At 35.7% G+C, this 26094-nt stretch overlaps 1 protein-coding gene and 4 non-coding genes across 10 annotated transcripts; all 5 read right to left on the reverse strand.

The window, feature by feature from the left end:
* Positions 1–12524: 12524 nt before the first annotated feature.
* LOC145108396 (uncharacterized) lies at positions 12525–20535 on the reverse strand. 6 transcript variants are annotated; one of them, XR_013708234.1, is made up of 7 exons: positions 20345–20535; positions 19561–19638; positions 16011–18099; positions 15733–15908; positions 13235–13351; positions 12879–13137; positions 12525–12805 (listed from the first exon to the last, which is right to left on the reverse strand). XR_013708234.1 is itself a non-coding variant. In XM_079045419.1 (5 exons), the coding sequence occupies exons 3-5, from the start codon at positions 13333–13335 to the stop codon at positions 12759–12761; spliced, it is 429 nt and encodes a 142-aa protein (XP_078901545.1). In that variant the 5' UTR covers positions 13336–13351; positions 15733–15908; positions 16011–16703; the 3' UTR covers positions 12525–12758. The 6 variants fall into 6 exon arrangements, 4 of the variants coding, with proteins under 4 accessions (XP_078901545.1, XP_078901546.1, XP_078901544.1 ...); XM_079045419.1 differs by lacking the exons at positions 19561–19638; positions 20345–20535 and having other exon boundaries at positions 13213–13351; positions 16011–16703; XM_079045420.1 differs by lacking the exons at positions 15733–15908; positions 16011–18099; positions 19561–19638; positions 20345–20535 and adding exons at positions 13720–14806; positions 14912–15428 and having other exon boundaries at positions 13213–13351.
* Positions 19027–19115, reverse strand: LOC145110556 (small nucleolar RNA snoR8a). Its single transcript, XR_013709933.1, has one exon. It is a non-coding gene; the product is annotated as a small nucleolar RNA snoR8a (small nucleolar RNA).
* Positions 19245–19337, reverse strand: LOC145110558 (small nucleolar RNA snoR8a). The gene has a single exon (XR_013709935.1). It is a non-coding gene; the product is annotated as a small nucleolar RNA snoR8a (small nucleolar RNA).
* LOC145110538 (small nucleolar RNA R16) lies at positions 19748–19836 on the reverse strand. Its single transcript, XR_013709915.1, has one exon. It is a non-coding gene; the product is annotated as a small nucleolar RNA R16 (small nucleolar RNA).
* LOC145110536 (small nucleolar RNA R16) lies at positions 19913–20000 on the reverse strand. The gene has a single exon (XR_013709913.1). It is a non-coding gene; the product is annotated as a small nucleolar RNA R16 (small nucleolar RNA).
* Positions 20536–26094: the final 5559 nt, after the last annotated feature.

A 26094-nucleotide genomic window follows, 5' to 3' on the forward strand; every position in this document is an offset into this window, starting at 1 on the left:
TTTGAAATTAAATTGTGTTTTTCGTTCTCACCCGTGGTTTCCACGGGTAGTAACCTAGTGTGTGTGTATATATATATATATATATATATATATATATATATATATATATATATAGAGAGAGAGAGAGAGAGAGAGAGAGAGAGAGGTAATTTCAATTGAGAAAATAAAAAAAGTTAAGAATGGAAGAATCATTCTCACCCACTCATTTATTTTTATCGCAAAAACCTCCGTCGTACTAGCGGAAATGGGAAATGAATACATATGTGTTTTTCAACAAAACATGTTTCCTTAAACTTTGCTAATCATTACCTAAATATATACAAAAACATAGTTTTTTTTTTTTTTTCCGTTTTTTTAATTTTGAAGAAGCTATTTTTATCGAAAAATGATTTTAAATATACTAAAATTCATGATTTTTTATTCTCTACAAATTGACATCCATATTGATATAGTTTTAAGATAAAATAAAAAATTTATTTTTTTTATATTTTCAGCTATTGTTATTCATAAGTGAATAAAAATGTATCAGATTTTTAGTACAACACATTCGTTATTCACTTATAAATAAAAAATATGATTAATTTTTTTACAGATTAAGTATCATTTATATATAAATATAACATATAATAAACTCTTTACAACTTACATCAACTCTCGTCACATGTTATATTCACATATGAATAAAACGTGTATTGACTTTCCTCACAAGTTATATTTATATACGAAGAACACATTTATCATAATTTTGTTACAGTTCATTTGTTATTCCTATATGAATAAGTAGTTCAAATTTTCAACACTTCATCTTTTTTTAACATACTACTTATTTATATATGAATAACAAATGAACAGTAACAAAAATTTTAGAAATGTTTTATTAATATATGAATATAACATATAACGACAATTAATACACGTTTTATTCGTATATAAATATAACATGTGACAAAAGATGATGTAAAAAAAATATTTTAAGTAAGAAAACTTTATAACGTGTTATATTCATATATAAACAATACTTAAACTGTGAAAAAGTTAAGCATGCGTTTTATTCATAACTAAATAACGAATGTAATGTAATAAAATTCTGATGTGTTTTTATTCACTTATGAATAACGATAGCTGAAACTCTAAAAAAATAATTTTTTTATTTTATCTTAAAACTATATCAATATGGATGTCTATTTATTTATAAAGAATAAAAAATTATAAATTTTAATATATCTAAAATAAATTTTCGATAAAAATAGCATTCTAAAAATAAAAAAAAAAAATGTTTTTGTGTATATTAAGGTAATGATGAGCATACTTTAAGGAAACATGTTTGGTGTAACGATCCAAAAATCACGGGTAAAAATTTCATTTTGAATTTAGCTAAAACATTGATACCATTTATTTCAACATTTCAAATCATCGTTAAGTAAATTGCTTATCAGAGTTCATCCCAAAATCATTCATTGCGGAAATCATAGGCGTGTGCACTGCGATCAATCCGAGCCCTTCTTTTCCAAACGATGATACCTGAAACCAATAAACAAAACTGTAAGCACGAAGCTTAGTGAGTTCCCCAGAGCATACCACACACACAATCCACATATCACATATCCTGTTAGCTATAAAAGCTACCTATATCACATATCATGCTAGCTACAGAAGCTACATATAGCACATAAACCATGCATAAATAAACCATGCATAAATAAACCTAGGAATGCCATGGGCTACCCCACACGGTCTTACATCCAACGTGCCATGGGCTCCCCCACATGGTCTTTACCTAGGAATGACATGGGCTACCCCACATGGTCTTACATCTAATTGCCACGGGCTCCCCCCGGGGTCTTCCATGCAATAACATATATAATCACATAACATATCACATATCACAGAAATATCTACACATAATGCAAACATAATCCTGTAAGAATGCCATGGGCTACCCCACCTGGTCTTCACCTAGGACTGCCATGGGCTACCCCACATGGTCTTACATCCAATTGCCACGGGCTCCCCCCGGGGTCTTCCATGCAATAACACACAATCACATAGCATAACAAATCATAGAAATGACTAACACATATACCATAATCACATAATGGGCCGACCTTGGTGCCTTAGACCCATGGGTATGGTGAGAAGACTCACCTGACACTGCTGAAGTCCCGCAGATAAAACTCCCATTACTGGTTGACAGATTCTCGAACTGTCAACATCAAACAATACCCAATTAATAATTAGGGTTCCAACACATAACCACAACTCTATACTTGGGGTAAAAGACTACTTTACCCTAACCTAGCTTTATTCAATTCAAGGCCCAATTCAAATCCCAAAAGCCAAACCATGGACCAAAGCCCAACACATGGCCCAATTTTCCAAATTGGGCCCAAACCTCTATATAGGCTTATCTTAAGGCCCAACCACTTATTCCAGTCCCAATGATTGGCATTCTGATGGTCCAATAGCTAATAGTCCTCAAGGCCCAATTATGGCCCACTTATGGCCCAATTTTCCAAATTGGGCCTAAGCCTCTCTAATGGGTCCTATCCTAAGGCCCAATGATTTCCTTAGTCCATAACATGTTCCCAATTGGCCCATTAAGGCCCAAATCCAATTTTAGGGTTTCTCACATAAAATATCGATTAGGGTTAAGTGTTCCTACTTAACACATTAAGGACTTTATCCATTAAGTCTATTATTGCCTTAAGTTCATTTACCAATGATTATTAATTAATATTTTAAATTCGTTAAATAATCTCGATGCGGTCCCGATAAGTCCCAAATTAGGGTTTCATGACATTAGGGTTTTCCAAACCCTAATTAGGGTTTCCAACCCATCTTAGCCCAATAGGCCCAAAGCCAAATCCTTAAGCCCATTAGGGTTTCAGCATCCAAACGAATCAAACACAATCATGCAAGCACACCGCCACCCGACACGACGGCCGGTGGCGGCAGCCACCACCTCACGGTGGTGGTTAGGGTTTCTTTCCATTATTCCATTTTCGTTACAATTTACAATGAAAAATTCCCAAAAGTAACACATATACTAACTAAGCTAAACATACACACACATATAACCACCTTGTGGCCGGCGGTGGCGATTGGTGGCAGCCACCACCTCACGGTGGTGGCAGTGGGGTCTTTCAGCGGATCTCCGGCCATGCAATACTCGAGTATTCTCAACCATCACAACATACGACACAACACACCACCATGCCCACTTCTGACCGTGAACGGGCCCAGCCGTGAACTGGAACGGAGGGGCTTTTACGGTGGGAGAACGGTGGCAATCCACCCCGAAAATAATAATCACAGAAGTAGTGCAAGACGGCGGTTCGCCTCGGAGTTGGCATTGACGCCTTAACAAATGGCGAAAGGCGAAATGGTTGTCGGAACTGCAGCAAAGGCAAAGCACCAGAATCGTTCTTCTTCAACCACGAAAGGCAACAACGACAGCCACAGTCCGTCGTCGTCGGCAATGGAATAGCACCCATGAATGTCATCGCCGACAGTAACGGTTCACGGTGGACTGTGGTGGTCGACAACGGCGGCTGAATGGCGAGTGTAGTGAGGGTGGCGGCATTTCTGGTGGTTCCCGGCTTCAGCAGGTGAGAAAGCGATGACCGGTGATGGGGTCTTGAGGATTACGGCCGTAATCAGGGGAAACGGGGGTTGTGCGGCTGAGGTTCCCTTAGGTTTAGGGTTTCGTATACTTATATACCCGGTCATACAAACATATCGCCATAATGGCAGGTCTGGTCCCTCCAACCAGAAATCATTTCAAAATAAGTCTACAAATTACCATTTAAACCCTGCCCCTTAAAATCCTTTACAAAATAAGTCTGAATTTCACTAAACAGCCCCCATCTTCTAAAATCTTTACAAAACTAATCCAAATTTACCTTTTTAACCCTGCCTCCATGAATCCTTACACATGAAGTCCCAATAATACCAAACACTCCCTTGACTTCTAAAATCCTTTGCGAGACAAGTCCTGAACTTACACTTTAACCCCCGAATAATCCGATTTCTAACATCCGGTTCCCCAAAACCAATAATCCCCTAAATCATCTGGATTTATTACGACTGTTCGTTCATCAAATTTTATCTATTTATTTATTAATTAAACAAGATGTTACATTTGGTTGGAAAAACATATGTGTATCCGTTACCTATTCCGCCGGTACGCCTAAGTGTTTTGCGGCAAAATAAATGAGTGTCAGGGAATGATTCCCCCATTCTCAACCTTTTTTTCTCAATTGAACCCTCATCTCTCTCTCTCTCTCTCTCTCTCTATATATATATATATATATATATATATATATATATATATATATATATATATATATATATATATATATATATATATATATATATATCATGGTTGTAAAAATCGGTCCAATTCGGTCCAAATCGAACTAAATCGGACCAACTCGGACACCAATAGTGATTCCAGCCGACTCTAAAGTCGTCGGCCCAATGGAGCCAACAACCCAAAGCATAGTTGTTTTACGTTTCAAAGTGGATTGTCGCTCCTTTTTATAGAATGTCTCTACGTATTATTTTTTTTGCACCAATGATGTGGGATGTGGGACTGGATGTTGAATATATCTTCTTCACTTCTTCAGTTCTTATTAGTTCACGTAGCAGGTGGTTGAAGGTTTGAGCTTCAGTTTTCAATGGTGGTTTCGACTGGTGGTTTAGACTGGTAGTTTTGCTCCTCAATTTCTGCTAGGGTTCCTTCCGATTTTGCCATTCCATCGCATTCAGTCTAACTCTGGCTCCTCCAACGACTACGACTCTGACTTTTCCCCTGCTCGCCACCGTAGCCATCGTCTCTGACTTCTGCCATCATCTCTGCTATTCGTCTTCTACCACGAAGATGTTTCTTGGAACTATACTCGAAGCGTTGGGAGTATGCTATTTAAGGCAATTCTTTACTGAGTTCTCAAAGCGTTAGCCATCGTCTCCGACTTCACACCTATTCGTAGTTTGTGTAATTAAATCAGTTTCTCAAGTTCATGGTTAAGGTTGAGTTCACAACTATTTCACACCTTTTATGACGTTACCGTTGTATGAGATTACCGTTTCGTAGGTTCATTGTAATTGAATGTCACAGGATGTTTCTGCAACTGAATGTCATAGGATTGTCCGACATCAATTGAATCTGCCTTTACACCTATTTCAAAGGATTGACGCACATAAGGTATTTGATGAAAATCCTCACAGAGTTCACTGTTGTTCTTGGCGGAAGCAGACATAAATGTTGATTAAGGACTTCAATATGATGAATCTTTTTGTTAATTCCTAACTTTGCTCTTGATTAGTATCCAATTCCAGGCCATCAACATTTGAAACCCCTACAAGCCATGAACCAGACTCTGATGATAAAAATTGCAGTTGGCAACACTGATGTTGTCAAGATCTTGGTGAATAACAACCATAAGCTTTTGTATGCTGAATAAAAAGGAAGGCAGATGCCTTTGAAAGTGGATGTCGCCTCAGTTTCTTTGATAGCTTAATCTAAAATTGTGAAATGTTGAATTGTTATTTATTTATTGGTATTGTGAAATGTTGAATTGTTATAATTTTACATTTATTAATGATATATATAATGTTATATTCTTAGAATTGATGTTATAATTATTAAATTTTTAATAATTACTGGTCCCCGATTAATCCTCGCCTAGCCGATTAATCCCTTGACCCTAGTCTACCGCCGAGCTACCACCGAGCGATTTCTGCAACCTTGATATATATATATATATATATATATATATATATATATATATATATATATATGGTCATTTTTCAAAAAGAAAATTAAGGCTATATACAAACACATAAAAAATTGTAAGAATGGTCCTATGGTTAGGTCGAAATTATCATTTTGGGTAAAAAAAAGATTTGGACTAACACTTATGGTCAAAAGGTTTTCATTTTATTGTCATTTTGATCCAATTTTCTTTAAACTTTTTTATTATGACGATTTTACCGTTGTTTTTGCTTTTTTAGTTTTTTATTTATTTACATACTTTAATATTTAAAAGAAAAATAAAAAAAGAAAATATATATATATATATATATATATATTAATTTTGGAAGTTCATGATCTTTTACACCCATCTCCACCTGTAAAGAGCTCTGTAACTAATTGACATGGTTTTGAAAATGATACAAAATTGATCCATCGCTCAAACCCAGAAAGAAAAAATCGAACCCAGAAAACCAGGTATTAAACTATTCTTAAATCGGGTTTACACACCCTTTTCGTCTTCTTCGAATGTGATCCCGAGTTGCTTTCAGAATAACACTGAACAACCATCATCACGGTCGACATATATGTTGAACCAGATGTCGACTTGTTTCTCATCATAGTATTCACTATTGAGTGTGAGTGTATGCTTTTAATTTTTCAGTGTGTGTGCATTTAACACAAATCTTAAAGCTTCGATTGTGGAATAGGTTTTGTAGGTGCCACCTCCGGTAACGGTGATGGTTATGAATCAGCAGTAGGGGCAACATCAGTTTCCGAATTAGCTTCTTCCAATGACTTTGGCTTAGCTTTCACATCCTCAGATGGAGGAGGAGATGGTGGCGCCTGTGGTGAAGCAACATCATCAACAAATTAAAATTTCAAACCGATCTCGCCTTGAATTCAGTTAAACAAATGTTTCTTCTCCAAAGGATTATAAATCAAATTCTCCTCCCCTTTCTTCACAAACTGTTGTGAATTCAAGCAACATCAGTTTTCGACTTAGCTTCTTCCAATCGCCACCGCTTCAGATCTATCTCTGTCACCGTCGATTTGAAATCCCTCGTCGTCGATGCTATGAAGATCCACTGTGAAACCCTCGATGATATGAAGATCCACCGTCGTTCTTTAACAGAACCGGGAGATAAGAGAAAGATAGAGAGAAAGAGAGATCGACTGGGTTTTCTAATGGTGGTGCCATGTCCGATTGGTTGTGGATTGTGGTGGTTGGCGGTTGTGGTAGAAAGTGTTCTTGAGTGTTTATGAATGTGTTTATGAATGTGTGTGTATTTTAAATGTTGGAATCCATAAAATATTGAGAGAGAGATATGTATTTTCTTTTTTATTTTTCTTTTAAATATAAAAGTATTTAAATAAATAAATAAAAACTGAAAAAGCAAAAACCAATGGCAAAATTGTGCTAGTCTAAACCTTTTTTGGACCATAAGTGGCAAGAAAATGAAAACCTTTGGACCATAAATGCTAGTCTAAACCTTTTTTTGCCAAAAATGGCAATTTCGACTTAACCATAAGGTCTATTCTTGTAGTTTTTTCTCTTTCTCTTTCTATATATATATATATATATATATATATATATATTTATAGTTCTGTGACTGTTTTTTAAAAGTGGCATTTTAGACATTTCAGACTCTTGATTTTTTTTAAGAATATGACTATTGAGGATGAAGATCTGTAGTGTTGTGGGTAAATTTTCTTTACAATAAGTTTTTTTAGCATATTGGAGATTTAATTTGTCCACAATACGATGAACATGTCTGAAACATGTAGAACAAGTCCGGAATGTAGTGCACTTTTTATGGCAATACTTCATAGAAGTAGTTGTAATTGATATGTAGGTATTTTTTCCAGTTAAATTCGTATTTAAGAGCAATTAGAACTAGTCTGTAACAAGCATCTCGTACGTAAAATTCGAAACTCTAATTCGGAACACGAAGATCTTATAGGGAACATGAAAATCATGCATGGAACAAGATCCTATTTTTTAGTTTTATTAGCATCATCATGTATATGACGCTCTGATTACAACAACATGCAAAACAAACATGGGTTGGGACATTATGTGTAACATCTGGATTTCCAGGTATCATAAATTGAGTATTTATTGTGAGCCAAGGAGAGGGACTCGACGAGTTGACGCCTAGACTCGTCGAGTAGGATCGCGATTGCTGACTAGGATTAATGAACGGACTCGACGAGTCGGCAAGTGGACTCGACGAGTCCGCGCTGTGGACATAAACCCTAAACCCCCGGGCCTGTGCCCTATTTAAGGGATCTTATGGCCCTCATTTGCGGCCACCTTCACCCTTGAGAGCACCAGAGGACCTGAGAGCATTGTGAGTGAGATAAGAAGCCATTTTCTTCATTTCTAGTGTGATTTTTGCAAGAAAGAAGGAAGGAGGGCAAGCTAAGCGGATTGAGGAGCTCAGATCTGCTATCATTTGATCAGAAGAGGCTACCAGAGGTATAAATCTATGCTCATTCTCGTGTATATGGCGACCTACTTAAATCTAGGGTTTTCTCATGCCTTCTTTAGCTTGGATTCGAAGCATATGAGGTCCCAAGGTGGAATTCTTCTTAGATCTGGACCTTAAGAGGTCCAGAGAGTCCTAACCATCCTGCTTTATGCTATCCCTTTGGAGATATGAACCTAGGTTGCCATTTTAGAAGCTATTTCACCAAAAGAAGCCCTATGAGTGTTGCATGAACGTAAAGGTCGGACCTTTACGTAATTATTGTGTATTGGAAGGTCAGATCTATAGGTTAGAGAAGTAGATCTGACCTCAGAAGGTCATTTGAGTAATCTCATGGACGAAACTCGCCGAGGCCATGAGCGGACTTGACGAGTCGGATCGTGTTGCACCACGATTCGTGTTCATTGGTAACCCGTTGAGAGAAATGTTAACTCGACGAGTCGAGTTAGGCTTTAGGAGGATTCAGAGGACACGTATGGACTCGCCGAGTCACCCGAGTGCACTCGACGAGTCTGGTCAAAATTAGACCGTTGGCTGGGGTTGACTTTTAGGGTTTGGTCAACATTTGGACATTGGACCATTGGAGGGGTAAAATGGTCTTTTCCCCTTCTGAGAGAATATAGGGAGGGATTTAGTCTAGCCTGTGAGAGCCGTATTAATTAGAGGTAATTACTTTATGTGATTAGGCGGAGGCTAGATCAGATATTCGAGTTCGAGACTTTTTCGAGATTACCCGAGGTGAGTCTTCTCACTATACATTACCTAGAGTGGTAACTATGTGCAGACCGGAGGGTCTTATGTGTTATGTGTATGTTGAGTTTATGTGCATTGTGATATATGTATGCTATGTGTTATATAGACCGGACCGGAGGGTCCAACGATTTAGACCGGACCGGAGGGTCCAACGAGCTACGGGACTGGAGGGTCCCGCTCAGACACATTGACCGGAGGGTCATACCGAGTTATAGCCTCGAGTGGCTTATGTGTTATATGTGGTATGTTGGGGAACTCACTAAGCATTTATGCTTACAGTGTTTTGTGTGATGTGTTTCAGGTACTAGTGAGGATCGCGGGAAGGCGCCGACATGATTTGTACACACTGGAAGAAGAGTTGTTGGAGATTCTGGGATTTGTTATTATTATGACATTTGACATTATGAGATTTTGAGAACTATTTTATGAGTTTTATTATGTTGAAAAATGAAAAATTGTTTTGAAAATTTACGTTGTTACATTATGGCTAGGCTACAAACCTATCTCGACATGAGCGGTACTTTTTAAGGTGTCTTATTTGGGTAGGTGGGCTTATATACTAGTGGGTGTGGAAGGCTACCAGTTACTGGACCATTACTTGTTTTGCTAGGAGGTAGTGACCAATCCAAAAATTCGATATGGATGAGTTATTATATTTGGTGTGTGAATACCAACTATGTTTTGAAAAGTGAGCATTGTGCCTAGTGTTAAATGTGACTTGAGCATTTGGAGCATTTGGAATTCAGTGGAGCACTTGAATGAGCATGTGAGCATCAGGAAGGGAATATAGCACATGTGAATGGGTGGAGCATATGAGAAGGGAATGGAGCATCATATAATGCCCCATGATGAGGATGCGCCACTTAGAAGCATGGATGCACCATTTTGGAAAGGGTGCATCACCTATAACCAAGGTGCACCACTTTGGAAGCTCGATGTGCCAGTAGGATGTGCCATCTTAAAAGAATTATGCACCACTCTTGTACAAGATGCGCCACTTACAATCAAGATGTGCCATCTTGGTGCAAGGGTGCGTCACTTATTCCCTTGATGCTCCATGATGTCCCTTGATGTGCCACTTATGTTGTAAGGTACACTAGGATGCTCAATATTGTCCATGGATGCTCAGAAGTTGAATACGCTCAAGGTGAATACCCCAAATGGCATGATGCACCATCATGATGTCACTTATGCATCATAATGCTCCATTATGGCTCATGATGCTCCATTACATGTGCTGCTGATGCTCATGCAATGTATCTCAAGGATGAAGGTTCCAGAAGAAGCTCCATGATAGATTGTGATTGGTTGACACCTTTCATGAGCCTATGGATTAATGGGCTTGACCCATTAGGGTTTTAGGTCTGATCTAGGGTCTATAAATACGGATGTATGCTAGTCATTTTTCTGTATCTTAAATTCTAGTGAGTAGGTGAATCTCTATTGAATTGTACTTGTAACCTCTGTTTGAGAACTCGTGAATAAAGAATATTCACCTCCTGCCTATGGATGTAGGTCACCTTGACCGAAAAATATAAATATTACGTCTTTGTGTGCTTGTGGTTTCATGTTTTATCCGCTTTACTTCCTAACACCTAGTAATAGGTTTGTGGTTCAGTGAGTATTTTTTTATGCTTTTTTAGCTATACACTTTCAAAGTAAGGTGTTCCAATTTGTCTCGGCGTTAGATACAATGTGACATCCCCAATTTTACATCTAATTAAAACTTTTTCTTTATGCTTATTTAATTCAGAATATTTCTTTTATTGCGGAATATGTTCCCAAAACATTATTTGAATGTGTGATAATATCAAGTCAAAGCATTTCCGAAGAAATGGTTCTCATTAATATATAAAAACTTGGTATGTCAGAACTGATACAAAACATAAGCATAAACTTGTCTTAACATGCCTTACAACATGTTATTATACTAATAGCCTACATCTCCTCAAATTCTCTCATCAGATCCAAACATCACTATCCATGTAACTTCGTACCGCTTCCTGTGATACAAAGAAACTAAGTGGGTCAGACTTGGGAGTTTGGTGAGCAAATCGGGTTTTCAACCCACAATATTATAATTAATTAGTTTTAATTATATATTTTGCATCGAACAAATAACCCAATTACTCATTCCCATTATTCTCACTCTTTGACTCTACTAAAGGATCTCTGAGTAGACAATACCGCTTTAGGGATTCCTTAGCAATATATGCCATTAAGGCAACCATGGGGTAAATAGAGTACCCACATGAAATTATAGTTCATTAACATCTACATGTCGAAGACCTGCCCATGTGCAATTCATTTATCACCTACAGGTCGAAGACCCGCCTGTGTAAGGTCTGTCTAACATCTACATGTCAAAGACCTTTCCATGTATGGTTAATTAACACCTACAGGTTGTAAATCTGCCCATGTATGGCTTATAAATACCTACAGGTTGCAATCATGTCCATGTTTCACCAGAATTGTCTACAATAGTTCGTGGCCGTCCTCAATACCCTACTAGATGACTAGATCGTTAGTACATTAGTACTATTAAAGTCATGACCTCTCATCATTATATTTCATATCACATTACCCTTCACTACCTAAAGAGGTAATGGGGTTAATGGATTTATAGATGGGGACGTGAATGATGTTCTCCATTTCTGCTGGTTTCATTTTTTGTTTTACTGATGCTGTGAGTGGATGAGGCGTAAAGAGGTAATGGGGTTAATGGATTTATAGATGGGTTGTTAATGTTAATGACATTTCAAGTTGCCATGAAGAAATTGTTCATCATTTCGGAAGTGAAGTCGATGGGTTGTTTTGACACAGAAGGTCGACTGCAATTAAAGACTATCAATGTGTTTATTGAAGATGGTGTAAGGGTAGATTACAACAATATTATGTATTTATTTCTTTGTAATTTCTATTCAATTTTTCTTTGGCATTAAATGTGAGTCTTTGTAGAAACGTACATAATAGATTATGATCATTTTATTGGAAAGTGGTATTTAGATGGAGTGTGCTCCTGTTTCGGTATAGAAGAAAGTTATTTATTTTTATTAAATTATGAGTAAGTTAAAAAATTGTATATAAGTGATTTTATAGTTATTGTGGTTATTCTGTGTTTCCGTTATTTATGTTTTTTTATTGGTAGATGAAGAAAAAAAGACGTCCTCATATGGAACTTAAACATTAAAAAAGGAGAAAAAATAATAATAAGTGTATTTATAATAACTTAATATTCACAAAGCGGATTTATTTTTAATCTACTGCTAAAGTTGTGTGGTTTGTATTATGATATATTGTTGTTTTTTTTGTATAATTTGAAAGGAGGCATTAATATAACGTGCTTACGTGTTTGATGGTTGCACGCAGAGTAATAAGACATCATTATATCACACGTGCTTGGAAGAGTGTTGTTACATTTTCTTTTGTATGGGGAATTAAGTTATATAACTTGAAAATTTTCCAATATCTAACGACTATTAATTCTTTTCTTTCTAGTGGCTGTAATTCTTGTTTCTGTTGACTTTTATAAAGAGTTATATTATTAAATTTTGGAAAGGATTGCCTCTTGTATGTGTGGCATTCCCATAAAAAACGTACAAAAGCAGTGGATTTCATATAGGGTTCCAAAGCGAGAATGTTACTACATATTGGTTTGTCATTGAGACACCAAAAGACCAATGTTTTTAGAGGGCGTTGTAGTAAGCAAAAAAAGCCGAAGGAACAGAACACGATAGAATGACTTTGTGTTTCGTGATTTATTTCTCGCGGGTACGCTTCCCATCTGCTGATGGTGTTGCTTCATCTGAAATACATAAAAAATGACATAAAAGCGAATGCGGTTTAGTAAGTATTGATATCAGTGTTTGTATACATACCGTTTGTGTTGAACGATAAACTGCGTGCGGTGTGTACTGCTGTTGTGACTCTGTCTGGTGTGCTGTGTTGTAATGCAGACCTAGTTATTGGAACCTGTAATGGAGTTGCTGAAATTGTTGTTTGTGGGACGGTTTTCGATCCTTCAATATCGACTATTATGAAGCGTAGGTTGTCCAGAGTAGATGTTTGAACACATCTATCAACAGAAATACCCTCCCACCGTTTGTCACCCAACACAAGGGTTTGTATGGCATCTCCCTATCACAGAAATAGATATAATAAAGAGTATGAGTAACCTGTACAAAAAATAAATGTTGGTTTTCATGGACTTACGAATCTGTCGACAACTACGTACCACGGCTCATACCGACGAACTTCATGTTTCCATTTGCGAATTATTCTAACCTGTATAGGACCTCTAATGCCATCGCATTTCAAGTCGGATATGCTATTCATGATTGGCTGCTCTTTTCTGATAGGAGCACAACCATGAAAGTAACTTTTTAGTATAGATGAACATAATAAGGACATTAAAAGATTGATGTTCGGATGTATAAATAGGAATATATATGCAATAAACAGGAATGTTTGTTAGCAGTGACAATTATAGCAGCATAAATAGTAGTGGTATGTATGCGAAAAGGGTATGTGTTGGTGATACGATAGACCTCGTTCGGAGTCACTCTGCACAGCAGATCTCTATAGACGACATTTTAATGTCAAAACAAATTTTAAAAAATAATTACCAGAAACACATTTGTAGAAAACTGCAATGTAAACAAAGGGTAAAATAATAAAAATGACAATAAGAACTTAAGTGATAGTGAGACAGTAACATACATGCATCAATTTCCCCAAAAGGTTTGTCGTCCTTTAAAAATTTTATAAACGACTGAACCTTCAGCTTAAAAGCTCTAGCAATGATATATGCCCTACTGTGCGGATCTCTCTGACCATGCGCATCCATGTAACGCGTTATTTCTGGCCATTTGACATTGTAGGTGAATGTGATGAAATATTGCGGATTCCCATATACCCTACAAATGACAAGTGCATTTTGATAGTGACTATACATGTACCGAGAACCACCGATGAAAAATGTTGGCAAGAAGACGCATTTTCCGACGGAGCGAGCTTCCCTATCACCCTTTAAAAGCGCATCGAATAGACCGCGTACGTATTCGGAACGAAGGTTGTCTTGATGTGTGGCGATAAATTCCAAACGTCCCTCCTCAATACAAGTATATGCATCTACTAAATACTGCTGAAATAGTCGAGACGAATTCAAAATGGTAGACCATATGTGTTGGCGACAGAGAATCTGTTATGCGTAATACATATTCACAGTAAGATTCCTTGCATTCACACCGGTCCGATTACCCAACTTCAAACGCGGAGACCAACCTGCCTCACCATATGGAAACAAAATAGGATATTGCAGGGGCATATAGGTAGGATGAAGTTTACTAATATGTTGCGGACAATCAAAACTGGAGTGGACCACAATATCATAACATGTACTATTACTATCATCACCCGTGACAATGCAACCCAAGGATCCAGGAGAAGGTAGGTCATACCTACGGTTGGGAACATCGTTAAATAAACGAACAGAATATGATGGTATGTTCATCTCATCAGCAAGTTGTTTTGCAGTTTTGAACGTACGCACATATTCATTGTTGTCCTTCAAAAAGGTTATCAGAAAAGTAACTATACCCTCATCCAACTTACTTTTTCTGGGATTGTCAAAGAGGCTCCAAACCTGTTGCTCACCTCATTCTCAGTATCAAACAAATACAGGTGAAAAAACCTAGGTCCCTTGATAACATCAGGGCAAAGTGACCCAATTTTATGACTAATCTGTCCTAAAACCTTAAAGACATAGGGGCCACGACTGTTATTTATATCCTCATCTACATTAGCTCTAAAGGATGTCATAGAAAACATGTTATTATAAGCTCTAGTATCCCTCAAAAAACGAACATTATCAAAAAGGGAAACATATTCGGCTGGAAACCTAGAAGGATACGGAAGGATAACATCACCAGATTTGCAACAACTATATCTCGGGTGATGAGTTGTCGATAGCTTCAAGTTCCTTTCAACAAACCAAAAATAGGCGCCACAATATTCGCAAACACAGTCACAGTTACCAAAATCGACATAGTCGGGAAGAACATCAGCGGACCGCATTCATGGAGACTGTCGACTACAACGAACAATAGGTGCAACAGCAACATCCGAAGAAGAAGCAACATCAGCCCCAATAGAAGAGGACCCAACAGCAGCATACCCCCGCTTACAATGGGCAGACATAACAAAAGAAACCCAAAAAAAATTTATCCGAAGAACCGCCGAAAAGGGAAAAGCAAAAAAATAGAAGACATTGGGAAGATCTTACCAAGAAACGGAGAAGGAAGAGAACGATAGATCGAAACAAAAAGAGAAAATGAATGTCGTTGAAACAAATACTGGAAAACAATTACACCAATCGAAATATGATTGACTAGGAAAACAGTAAAGAAAATACGTTACAAACATGTGGCGACAAAGTTAGTAGAAAATGGCATAAACTGCCCAGAAGAGAAATGCACAGCAAGAAAGCCAAAAAGCACAGACCACTATAAACGAATGACTATTTCTTCCAAAAAAACCACATACTTCACTATTAGCGGAGTTTTTAACCATAATAGTGTTAACGGAAAAAATATTTACCATATTAGTGTTGTTTAGCGGAGTTTTTAACCATAATAGTGTTAACGGAAAAAATATTTACTGTTTCAAAAATATTTGCCAAAATAGTATTACCTTATATTTAATACTAATATTATTGTTTAAAAAAAAACACACCTTTTTGTCCCTTTGTCCCTGGAACGTTGGAACGAGAACAATCAGAAAAAAAAAAATCGTAAACGCAGCTAGGGCTCCACCTCCAGTTCTGTCGTCGCATCGTCCACCATCGTCGGCCGCTTGCACCTCCTCCATCGTCACCGGCTGCCTGCGCCTCCTCCCTCGTTGCCGGAGATCTGCAAGGTATGCAAAATTATCGATTTTGACTCCGATTTATAAGTTTTCTATTTGCTTCTAGATTCCAATTGGAAACTGGGAAGAGTCTTATGTCGCTTTACCAAAATATCTAGGCGCACTTCAAAAGTTCAATCCAGGAACTATAGTTGAATGGTGTGTTTCAAGATCGAACGATGTGGATGAAGTTGAATTTAGGCGTGCTTTTTGGGCTTTTGCTCCCTCTATCAAAGGGTTTCACTATTGTCGACCGGTGATTTAAATATCCTTGTTCTCATGTCTTGAGTGCATGTGCCAAACTCTCTTTGAATAGTTGGCAATATGTTGATAGATGTTACTCGATTAAATACTATTATGCTACTTGGGCATCTGAGTTCTCCCTGCTTCCTCATGAAGCGTATTGGCCACAATCACCATTTAATGAATTACTTCCAAATTTAGAACTATTACGAAATAAAAAAGGTCGTCCTTGATGTCCGCCTATGCCAAGATAATTTAAAGAAGGAAGAAATGCCAATCTTTGTGGAATTTGTAGGCAACCAGGACATAATCGAAAACGATGTCCGTCTATGCCAAAGTAATTTTAAAAAATAATATTTTTATGGTATTTGTTATGGTTATTCTCTTATTATTTTTTTTCTTTTTTTTACAGGTAATGATTTTTTACCGGTTCAAGATCAAGCTAATTGTGATGTTTTTCTTTTTGTAATAAACAATGTTTTTTTGTGGTGTTTTTTTTGTAAGAAACAATGTTGAGATGTCTTTTTTTTCACTTTAAAAACATTGTATGTGAATGTTGGAATTTTTGCACCTTAAAATTTGATTATAGTGGTGGTTTTTGATGATTTTTTAATGTTGAGGCTAAAATTTGATGGTAAAAATGTTGTATAAGAAAAACAGATATTTATATAAAACAGAAAAAAATAGATAAAAAAACATTTATTAAAAAAAACAGTAAAAAAAGGTTAAAAAAAAACTAAAATGAAAGTTGTCATTTAAAAAAATATATATAAAAATAATAAAAAGGTGGAATAAAAAAGAAAAAAAAGAAAAATAACATATTTAAATTAAAAAAACTGAAAAAAAACTAAAATGTAAAGATAAATGAGAAAAACAGAATAAAAAAGAAAAAAAGAAAAATAAGATATTTAAATTAAAAAAAAAACTGAAAAGGAAACTAAAAAATAAAGAAAAATGAGCAAAACACTAAAACTGTAAATAGTTGTAAATAGTTTTGAAAGAACACTAAAATGGTAAAAAAAATTTCAACTACCCTATTATGGTCAAAAACTCCTATTAGCATTGTCCAATTTTAATATATATATTATTTATCTTTTATCTTTCTATCATATTTTAATTTATAACCTCCTTACCCGATCATAAATTTGAAAATGGCTTCTTTGACGTTAAATTTACAAGTTGAGTAATCTATAACACATAAAAAAATGTTTAGTGACAAAATGAGTAAAAAGTAAATAGTTGGTTAGGTTATAATGACATTAACCCTTCAAACTATTTGTTAGTATTTTTTTTAGCTTCACCAATTGCAAAATCAAATCCACTTTCCCTATATTCTTCAAAATAATTAATCAGCTTCTTTAAATTTTTTTATGGCAACATCAAAAAGCATTTCTTTGGATTGTAATTTATTAATTTATTACTTTGCCAAATTAATTTTATATGAAATTTTATAACTAAACTTAAAAAAAATTCAAAACAAAAAAATTATCCATTTACTAGTGATTTTGCATCTCTACATAGTTTTGCATCATCACTTCTTTGATAATTTTTTAAAGGTTTTTCTATTTTGGAAAAATTGTGTTTTTATTACTTTAACACGATTTTCCTAGCGAGTAGCTAGGGATGAACATTTGGACCGGGGAACCGGCCGGAACCGGTTTCGGATAGAACCAATCGGACCGGCATCGGGACAATATTCTTGGGGATTTTTGGAACCGGGAATCGGTAGGAACCATAACTTTTAGAACCGAAACCAGTGGAACCGGCAAAAACCGGAACCGTATGTTGCTATTTCTCGAGGACGGGTTCCAACATTGAAGACACGGCAAGAACCAATAGGAACCAAAAACCAGTAGAACCGAAACCGATAGAACCAGTGATTCGGTTCGTTTCTTAATTTCGGCCAACTTCTGTTACAGCCAGATCGGTTCTGTTGCTCGTCCATACGAGTAGCTGATAATGATTTAAGTGTTAGATAATGTAGAAACTCAAGTAAAACACTTCGTATTTTTGTAGAATTGAAAATAACATTATAAACCGTTTGACATGTACCAAAAACAACTTGTGTCATGAAAAGATTTTGTTATATCATACAAAACTAAATTTAAACTAACATCTACAAGACATAAAGAGCTCTATTTTTTATATCAAGCATTCATTTTTGAATGCCTTCATCTTTAGTTTTCTTAGTTGTCTCGTTATCATACATTTTAACCACAAACCTAATTTGTATTCAAATCAAAAGATTTTAAAGCATCTTGTAAAACATTAAAAAGACCTAATCTACTTTTAATGAAACACTTCCCATATCTACACATCTTATAATCAAAATCATTTGTTCTTAGTGACTTGTTTCCAAAGGTCTATTTATATATCAGACAATCGTTTTTGAACACCCTCATGTTTATCTTTCTTATTTGCCTCATTATCATACCCTTGACCGCAAACATTTTCAATGTTCCATCAAACGATTTATAATGTTTTTTTTAAAATTCTACAAAAACATAAAGTGTTTTACTTGAGTTTATAGATATATAAGTCTAACATTCAAATCATTATTAGCTACTCATTGAAAAAGTGATATCAAAAATGTTAAAGCAATAAAAACACAATTTTCCAAATTAAGAAAAACTTTAAAATTTTTATCTAAAATAATTGATATAAAAGTGTGCATAGTCACTACTTAAAAAAAACAAACAAATTAAACACCACCATATTGCATTAGGTTTTAGGAATTTACGTCAAGGTCAGTAATACATATATACAACTACTGACCATTCGTATTGTATCAATTCCTTTAACAAAAACAAATTAAACAAATTTAAACCAGCAATAATACGAATTGATTTAATTTATTATACATAAAAATTCTTTAAGTAACGTTGCTCATATTCTATGGGTGTAAAGTGTCTGTCATGCCATGGCTATGGCTTTCAGAACGAGGAATTTTTTATAATCACTGCAACAACATCAATAAAGCTCATCCAAAGTTATTTAAATACGTTCAAAATAAACAAGTAAGCACCAAGAATAGCCAAATTGTAACAAATTATGAAGCAATATATAAAACGTTTGTTATTTGAAAATTTTGATACATGGGTGCTCATATTCTATGGGTGTAAAAGCGTCTATCATGCCATCGAAATAGCATTCAGATATTAAATCTTTTTATTTATAATCACAGCAGCCCTTTATTAAAAAATCCAACTCAAGATTAATTTCTCATTTTTAAAATTCTATTTTTGTTATAAAATGGATCATTTGAAGCTCAGAAGTATGCGCATCATTTCACAGACAATGTCTCATAAGTCCAGACATATAAAAATTGCATATTCATCACAGCAGCTCATGAAAATTTAAAAATCATTAAAATCTAACACGAAAAACAATCAAATAAAGTCTACATCGACTTACATTAAAAATCTCAGAATTCGAATCCTCGTTGAGGATATTATGCAGACAATCAACATGGCATCATTTCAGACCGCCCGTCTGCTGAATCACATCATCGAAATTATTCATTCAATGTAAATTGAATGATAAAATTACAAAAAAAAAATTATACCTTTTCAAAACCAAAAATCATTTGTTTATAAACATGAAAAGCATCAGAAGATAATTGAGAGTTGTTTTCTACATGAAAATATTCAGTGTGTAGTATAAGATTGATGTGTCGCATCATTTGCTTTCCAAATCCAACAAAAACGACTAAAAACATGATATAATCGTAGAACTAATTCACTCTAGAAGTAAATGATGAAAAGATATTGGCATCAGATAATAAGCGGAGTTTTTAGTCACCATGGTTTAATCAGTGTGTTAAGCATAAAACTGAAATTACATCATTTGCCAATTCAAAGAAATAACCAATGTTTTCAAACGCAATAAACAAAACTGTCAAAGAACAACGGAAAGTTTTATGAAATGAGAAAGAATATGGGAAGGACCATTTGACACTAATGCAATCCAATGAAATGCAATGCGTTGGTAAGCCATCCTGTAATTAGCTATATGCATCAGTTATATCTCCTTGAATAATCTCGATTTTAATCCCAAAGAGAGGGTAAAACAGATGCAAAATTGTATTTTCCCAAAAAGAGAAGCAAATCGATCTAAATAAATCCATGGATTCTGAGATTAATTGTTTCGAAATAAGGAGATAGAATCCAATAGATTAGCAAAATCAACTCCGTCTTACCTTGAAGAGACATCGACATGGATTTTAGTGTGTGTTGATCGCCGAAAACAACAAATCGAGATGTATACTTGTGATGCTGAAGCTATGAGAGACATACGGGATTAAATAGGGTTTACAGTAGTTAGGGTTTGAAGAAACGTGGCTGCGAATTGATTTTTACCGCCCAATTCCTTTCGATTGCCCTAAAAGAACGGTATTGAAGGTTAAAAAGAGAGTAGATTACAAGAATGGTCCATGTGGTTTGGTTAATCTTTGTGTTTGGTTGTTAGTTCTTTTTCTTAATTCGGATGGTCCCTAAAATGTATTTTTTTTACGTGTCGACTAATTTGTCATTTTTATTTCTTATTTAATTATTTATTTCTTATTTATTGTTAAAAACAATCGGGTCACACCCTTTACCTTCACTATTCCCACTCATCATCCTTAATCATCACCATCTACCGATTTCTTCTAGAAACAATTGGCTACCACCACTACATACTCCTTCTTCCCTCATCCCCACCCCTACCACCACCAAAAAGCTCCCCCTCCTTTACCTTTTTCGGAAAGCTCTCAACCACCTCCTTACCATTTTCACGTCGGACATCAATTTCTCTCGCCGGAAAGCCTAACTCCTGCATCAACACCATCACCTTCTTCACCTCGATCGAGAAGAAGGGGTGATATTGGAGCTTAGGGCTCCACACCCCTGCTCAATCCCTACATTAGAGGTTGTGTTAGCGACCTTCCACTACTGCTTGGACCACCGTCGACCTCTGGACAAATGTTGGTGGTTTTAGGGTTCCACAACTGCTTCAGATGTTGCCCCATGAACCGGTCCATCTGTTTCCCTTCCATTTATTTCCTTACCATTCTTGATGTGTATTATGGTCGAATGAAACTAAAGACGGAGCCCTAAAATCACAAGATTAAAGATATGTCTCCTAACTCTCTTGGTGATCTGGGTATATTAGAATATGAAGCATTTGGTTCATGATTTGTGATTCGTTTTTTCATTAGGTTGCTGACTCAACTTGCAAACTCGAATTTAAGGTATTAGAGTGTACCCCTATCATCGATGCTCTTCATCTTCACAAACATTGATCTTTGTCTTCGAGATCATGGTTAATTTCTAGGATTCATCATCGATTAAATTTAGAACATTTCGATTTTTGTGGTCATAGTATGCTTTTGATTTCAATTTCGATTTTGATTTCTGGGTTCAGATGGAAAAACTCAATTTATGGGTTTCATTTAGATTGTATTTGTGAGTTTTTCCTGGAGATTTTAGTTTTGGATGTGGGTTGTAGATTGGATTTTGTTTTGTATTTGAGGTGTTGCTTTGATTTTAGATTTATTTCATATTTATGGTTGAATATTAGGTAGTTTGTGTTGACTTTATGGTGATTTCTTTGGTGCCGGATATGTGGCTGAAGATGGTGACCGGAGCTGACGCCGGGAAACAGGATAGTCTTCCTCCATTGGGAAGGGAAGAAGAATAAGTTGGGGTGGGTCCATACAAAACAATTATTAATAATTAGTTTTATTTACTGATGGCTGAAGTAATAAAAAAAATTAACAAAATAAAGATATATCATTAAGGGCAAAATAGACTTTTCAGGTTTGGCAGGGACAAAACGCGCAACAAAATTACATTTTAAGGACCTTCGGAGTTAAGAAAAAAAATTAGGGATCAAGAGTCCAAATTACACCATACCACAAGGACCATTCGTGTAATTTACTCTAAAAATAAAGGGGTGGCCCACATAAGTTTACTAACTTACCAAATAAATGAAGGGATAATGTCGGTCATGGTGATACGAACATAGAATAAAAACAAGAGTAAATTACACGAATCGTCCCTATGGTTTGAGGTAATTTATACATTTGGTCTTTATTTTTTTTCTAACTCGGACCATCATTATTGTTTGTTTTTGTTGCGCACAGAGTCCCTGTCATACCTAAAAAGACAATATTGCCTGAAACAAAGGTGTTTTCCCCATAATGATTTTCTGTTAATTAATAACATATATACAAAGTACATTTGAGGTCCAATGGGCTATGAATACTATAATACAATACACATAAATGAGTTATGTAATACAAAATAATACATATACACTAATATGCTCCCGCAGTTTGAGTGGGAGGTCTCGACTGAATGCTCAAACTTGATCGAAAATCTGTAAAGAGGGATGTAGGCAATCTCGTGGTGAAGATGTCGTGGTACTGGAGAGATGATGGGACATGAAGCACACGGATTAGACCTGTAGCAACCTTATCATGCACGAAGTGAATATCCATCTCAATGTGTTTGGTGCGTTGATGCTGAACTGTATTTAACGATAAGTATATGAGGCAACTATACTACAAAAGCCTAGTTAGATAACATACCTTTTGGTGGAGTTTGAAGTCTTGATCTTTAAGAGCTTAGCCCCAATAGTGTGGAAGCCACAAGTGGAATCACAAATCACCAAAACCACATTGGAAAAATTGAGAGAATAGTAAGCACACTAGAAATTGGCCCACTCTTGTTTACACACACACTAGTGCCATTTCATGTGTCAAATACCTCTTTATATAGTATGCAGGATTAGGGTTACATTTGTGACAACCCGAAATTTCTATCTTGTACAGTCAATCAATTCAACCAAAGTCAGACTTGTTTCTGCTATCATTTAACACTGTTTAGAGTCTAATTGAGTGTTCTAAGCCTAGTATATTCAAGAATCGGGTGTTAGGAAGTATCTGCTTGAATCCATTGTACCTAAATCAATCTTAAACCCCATTATGAGGTGTTTACGGCAAAACTTTATGAGTTTGGGCCGTAAACTCATCCATGGCCGTGAACTCATGCTTTAAGCATGAGTTTACATCATTTTTCATCATTTCCTTCATTCCAAGTCAAAGAACTCCCATTCTCTCTCAACTATCATCAAGATCTTCATATTAATCTTCCAAAAATGTAAGAATTTATTCCTTTGATTTGGTATTACAACACTTTATCTAGTACAACCCTTTGATTTCATCCATGAAATCATTCCATTTTGATAGATCTTCAAGTGTTCTTCAATTCACCAAGAACACCAAGAACATACACTAGTGTTCTTGGACCGTAATCACCCTTACAAGCTTCTATATTGTAAGTACCTACCTCCTATACTTGTTAGTTAGTTAGGATGTTGAATCAAGGACTTGAAAACAAGTTTTCCTCAAGAACATAAGGTGTTTACGGCCAAGGCAATCTCCTTGGGCCGTAAACCCTAATTAAGGGGGCAAAATGAGCCCTAATCCCTTCCAAAGCCTTGGAACCAAGTCTAGAATACTTCCAAGAAGAGTATAGGACCTTAACATCAAAGAAAATCAAGAACATATGGTGTTTACGGCCAAGGCAATCACCTTGGGCCGTAAACACTAATAAGTAGTGCATATGTGCTTCCATTCCTTCCTAAGGCTTAGACTTGAACATAAGAACACTTCCAAATGACTTGTAAGACCTTATATCACAACTTGGTACAAATTACCATGAGTTTGCGGCCGTAAACTCATGGGGGTTTACCCCTTGGCCGTAAACTCATGTGATGCCTCCATGTTGGCCCTAAACTCCAATGAGAGGCCATACTCCCCTTAGATGCAACCCTTTGGTACTTCTAGCACTTGAATTAAAGTGTTTTCCATGTCCTAGGGTGTCTTTACTTGCTTAATTAGCTGTTAATTGACTAATTAGATACATATATGTGTCATTATATGTTAAATAGGATCCGTGTGTGTGCTCAAGTCTTCACTTGACACTTAGCATCCTATAATATCCGTTCATCCAAACCACTCACTACAGGTGAGTTCATACCCCTTAATCAACCTTTTAAATGATTTTAAATGCTTTTATGGGGGGGAATACAAGTTGAATTATTATAGTTATTATATCAATCACATGTGATTAATAACTACCAAGAAGTGGATTTTCTTACTTTTCAAACCGTGTTATTAAACAAACTACTTCAAATCGTTTTACAAACTCTTTTACATGTTAAATACTTTGATTAAACTCTTTTAAACTTATATTTTGTCAAATGTGTATCTATATAGATATAGTTATATAAGTAGGATTGAAAGGATTTAGGACTGATAGCTCACCTTACTTCCTGTTCCTCGTTTGGTTGTGGACTTAGGGTATCGGTTGTTTGTCCGAAGGTCGTTTGAAGCTTAGTTATATATCATGTATATGTATATAGATATAAAAGTTCCTTCATTCAGTTCAATACCTTTGGGTAGCAAGGGTATACAATCATGTTCGTTTATACAAACAACATTACTAGTAAACTATAATAAGTATAGTTTAGGAAGTTACTAATACTATTACAAGAACAATGAAACATACAAAGAGTGAGTTCATACATGAGTCAATACATACTATTATGAGAAACTAAGAGAACATACATACATACTAGACAGAGAGAACATACAATACAACTAGTACATACTATACATTATACAAGAGAACATACTATTATGAGAAACTAAGAGAACATATATACATACTAGATAGAGAGAACATACAATACAGCTAGTACATACATTACATATACAAATATACAATAACATAAATGTGGACCGTCGTTCGGGGCATGGCATCACCTGTCATGGCTCGATTTGTAGCCAGAATCTCCTAGAGGGAGAACGTGAATTTGCGTATAGATCTATACTAGATTGACTATCCTACACCTTGCTGTTAGCTACAGTGGGACTTGCAAGTCTACGGGTGCCAAATGTCATTTCTTCCGACGTCTTTCATCGTCGTGTTATTAGTCGATAGTATGGTACAATCAGGTCACATCATACCTTAAATTTCAATTGGTTTAAGGTAGAAAGTACAGCAGTAGTTACTATAATACAACACTACAGTACTTTATTATTTCCCCATTGCATTCACATTGTGATCTTTTCACATAAAAGGTAATGTAAAACTATATTTTTGGTTAATGATAGTCACACTTGGGAAAATATACACACTTACAAGAAACAAACATACATTTCATTTGATGCCTTGGTAGAAGGCTACGTTTAGTAGAAAATATAGGATTTTCTAGGAGATACAAACATTTACAAACATTACAAACATTTACAAACTTATACATCAAGTACTTACAAACACTTTGATACAAACAATGACACTAAAATGCTTATGAACTCACCAGCTTTAAAGCTGATAAAATCTTTCAAAATAACTTGTATTCTCAGGTCATCAGTAGACAGGTACCGATGCCAGGTTTTGAGAAGATGGAGCTCGTTCAAGACTCATCTCTTATTTTTTATTTACATTTTTGGTGTCTTATAAACTTCACAGAACACACTTGTATGAAATTATATTATTAATGCAATGGATGATGTTGTTGCTTATTTACTACTATTCATTGTTGTGATACTGTACATGACGTCCTCCACCCCCGAACGTTTCCGTCATTCCGGTTTTGGGGTGTGACAAATTGGTATCAGAGCATAGTTTATAGTGAATCGAGTATATCAACCCATAAAAGATATACAAACTATAAACACAACGGGATTAAAATACTCTGACCAAGAGTTTATACTTTTAAATAACAAAATATTTAACTAAGTATACATACCTGCATTCATACTAAAATCAGTGTCACTAGGACAGAACAAAAGTATTACGATTGTTGAACATCACAAGTAGACTCGGGGATGTATGGTCAGTTCTGGGAGTGACATAGCCTGATCAACTATGTTGGTCCGAGAAGTGATTAGCATAT

This window comes from Lactuca virosa, chromosome 4 (genome assembly GCF_052849685.1).
Source record: "Lactuca virosa cultivar CGN04683 chromosome 4, Lactuca_virosa_CGN04683_v6, whole genome shotgun sequence".
Lineage (NCBI taxonomy): Eukaryota > Viridiplantae > Streptophyta > Magnoliopsida > Asterales > Asteraceae > Lactuca > Lactuca virosa.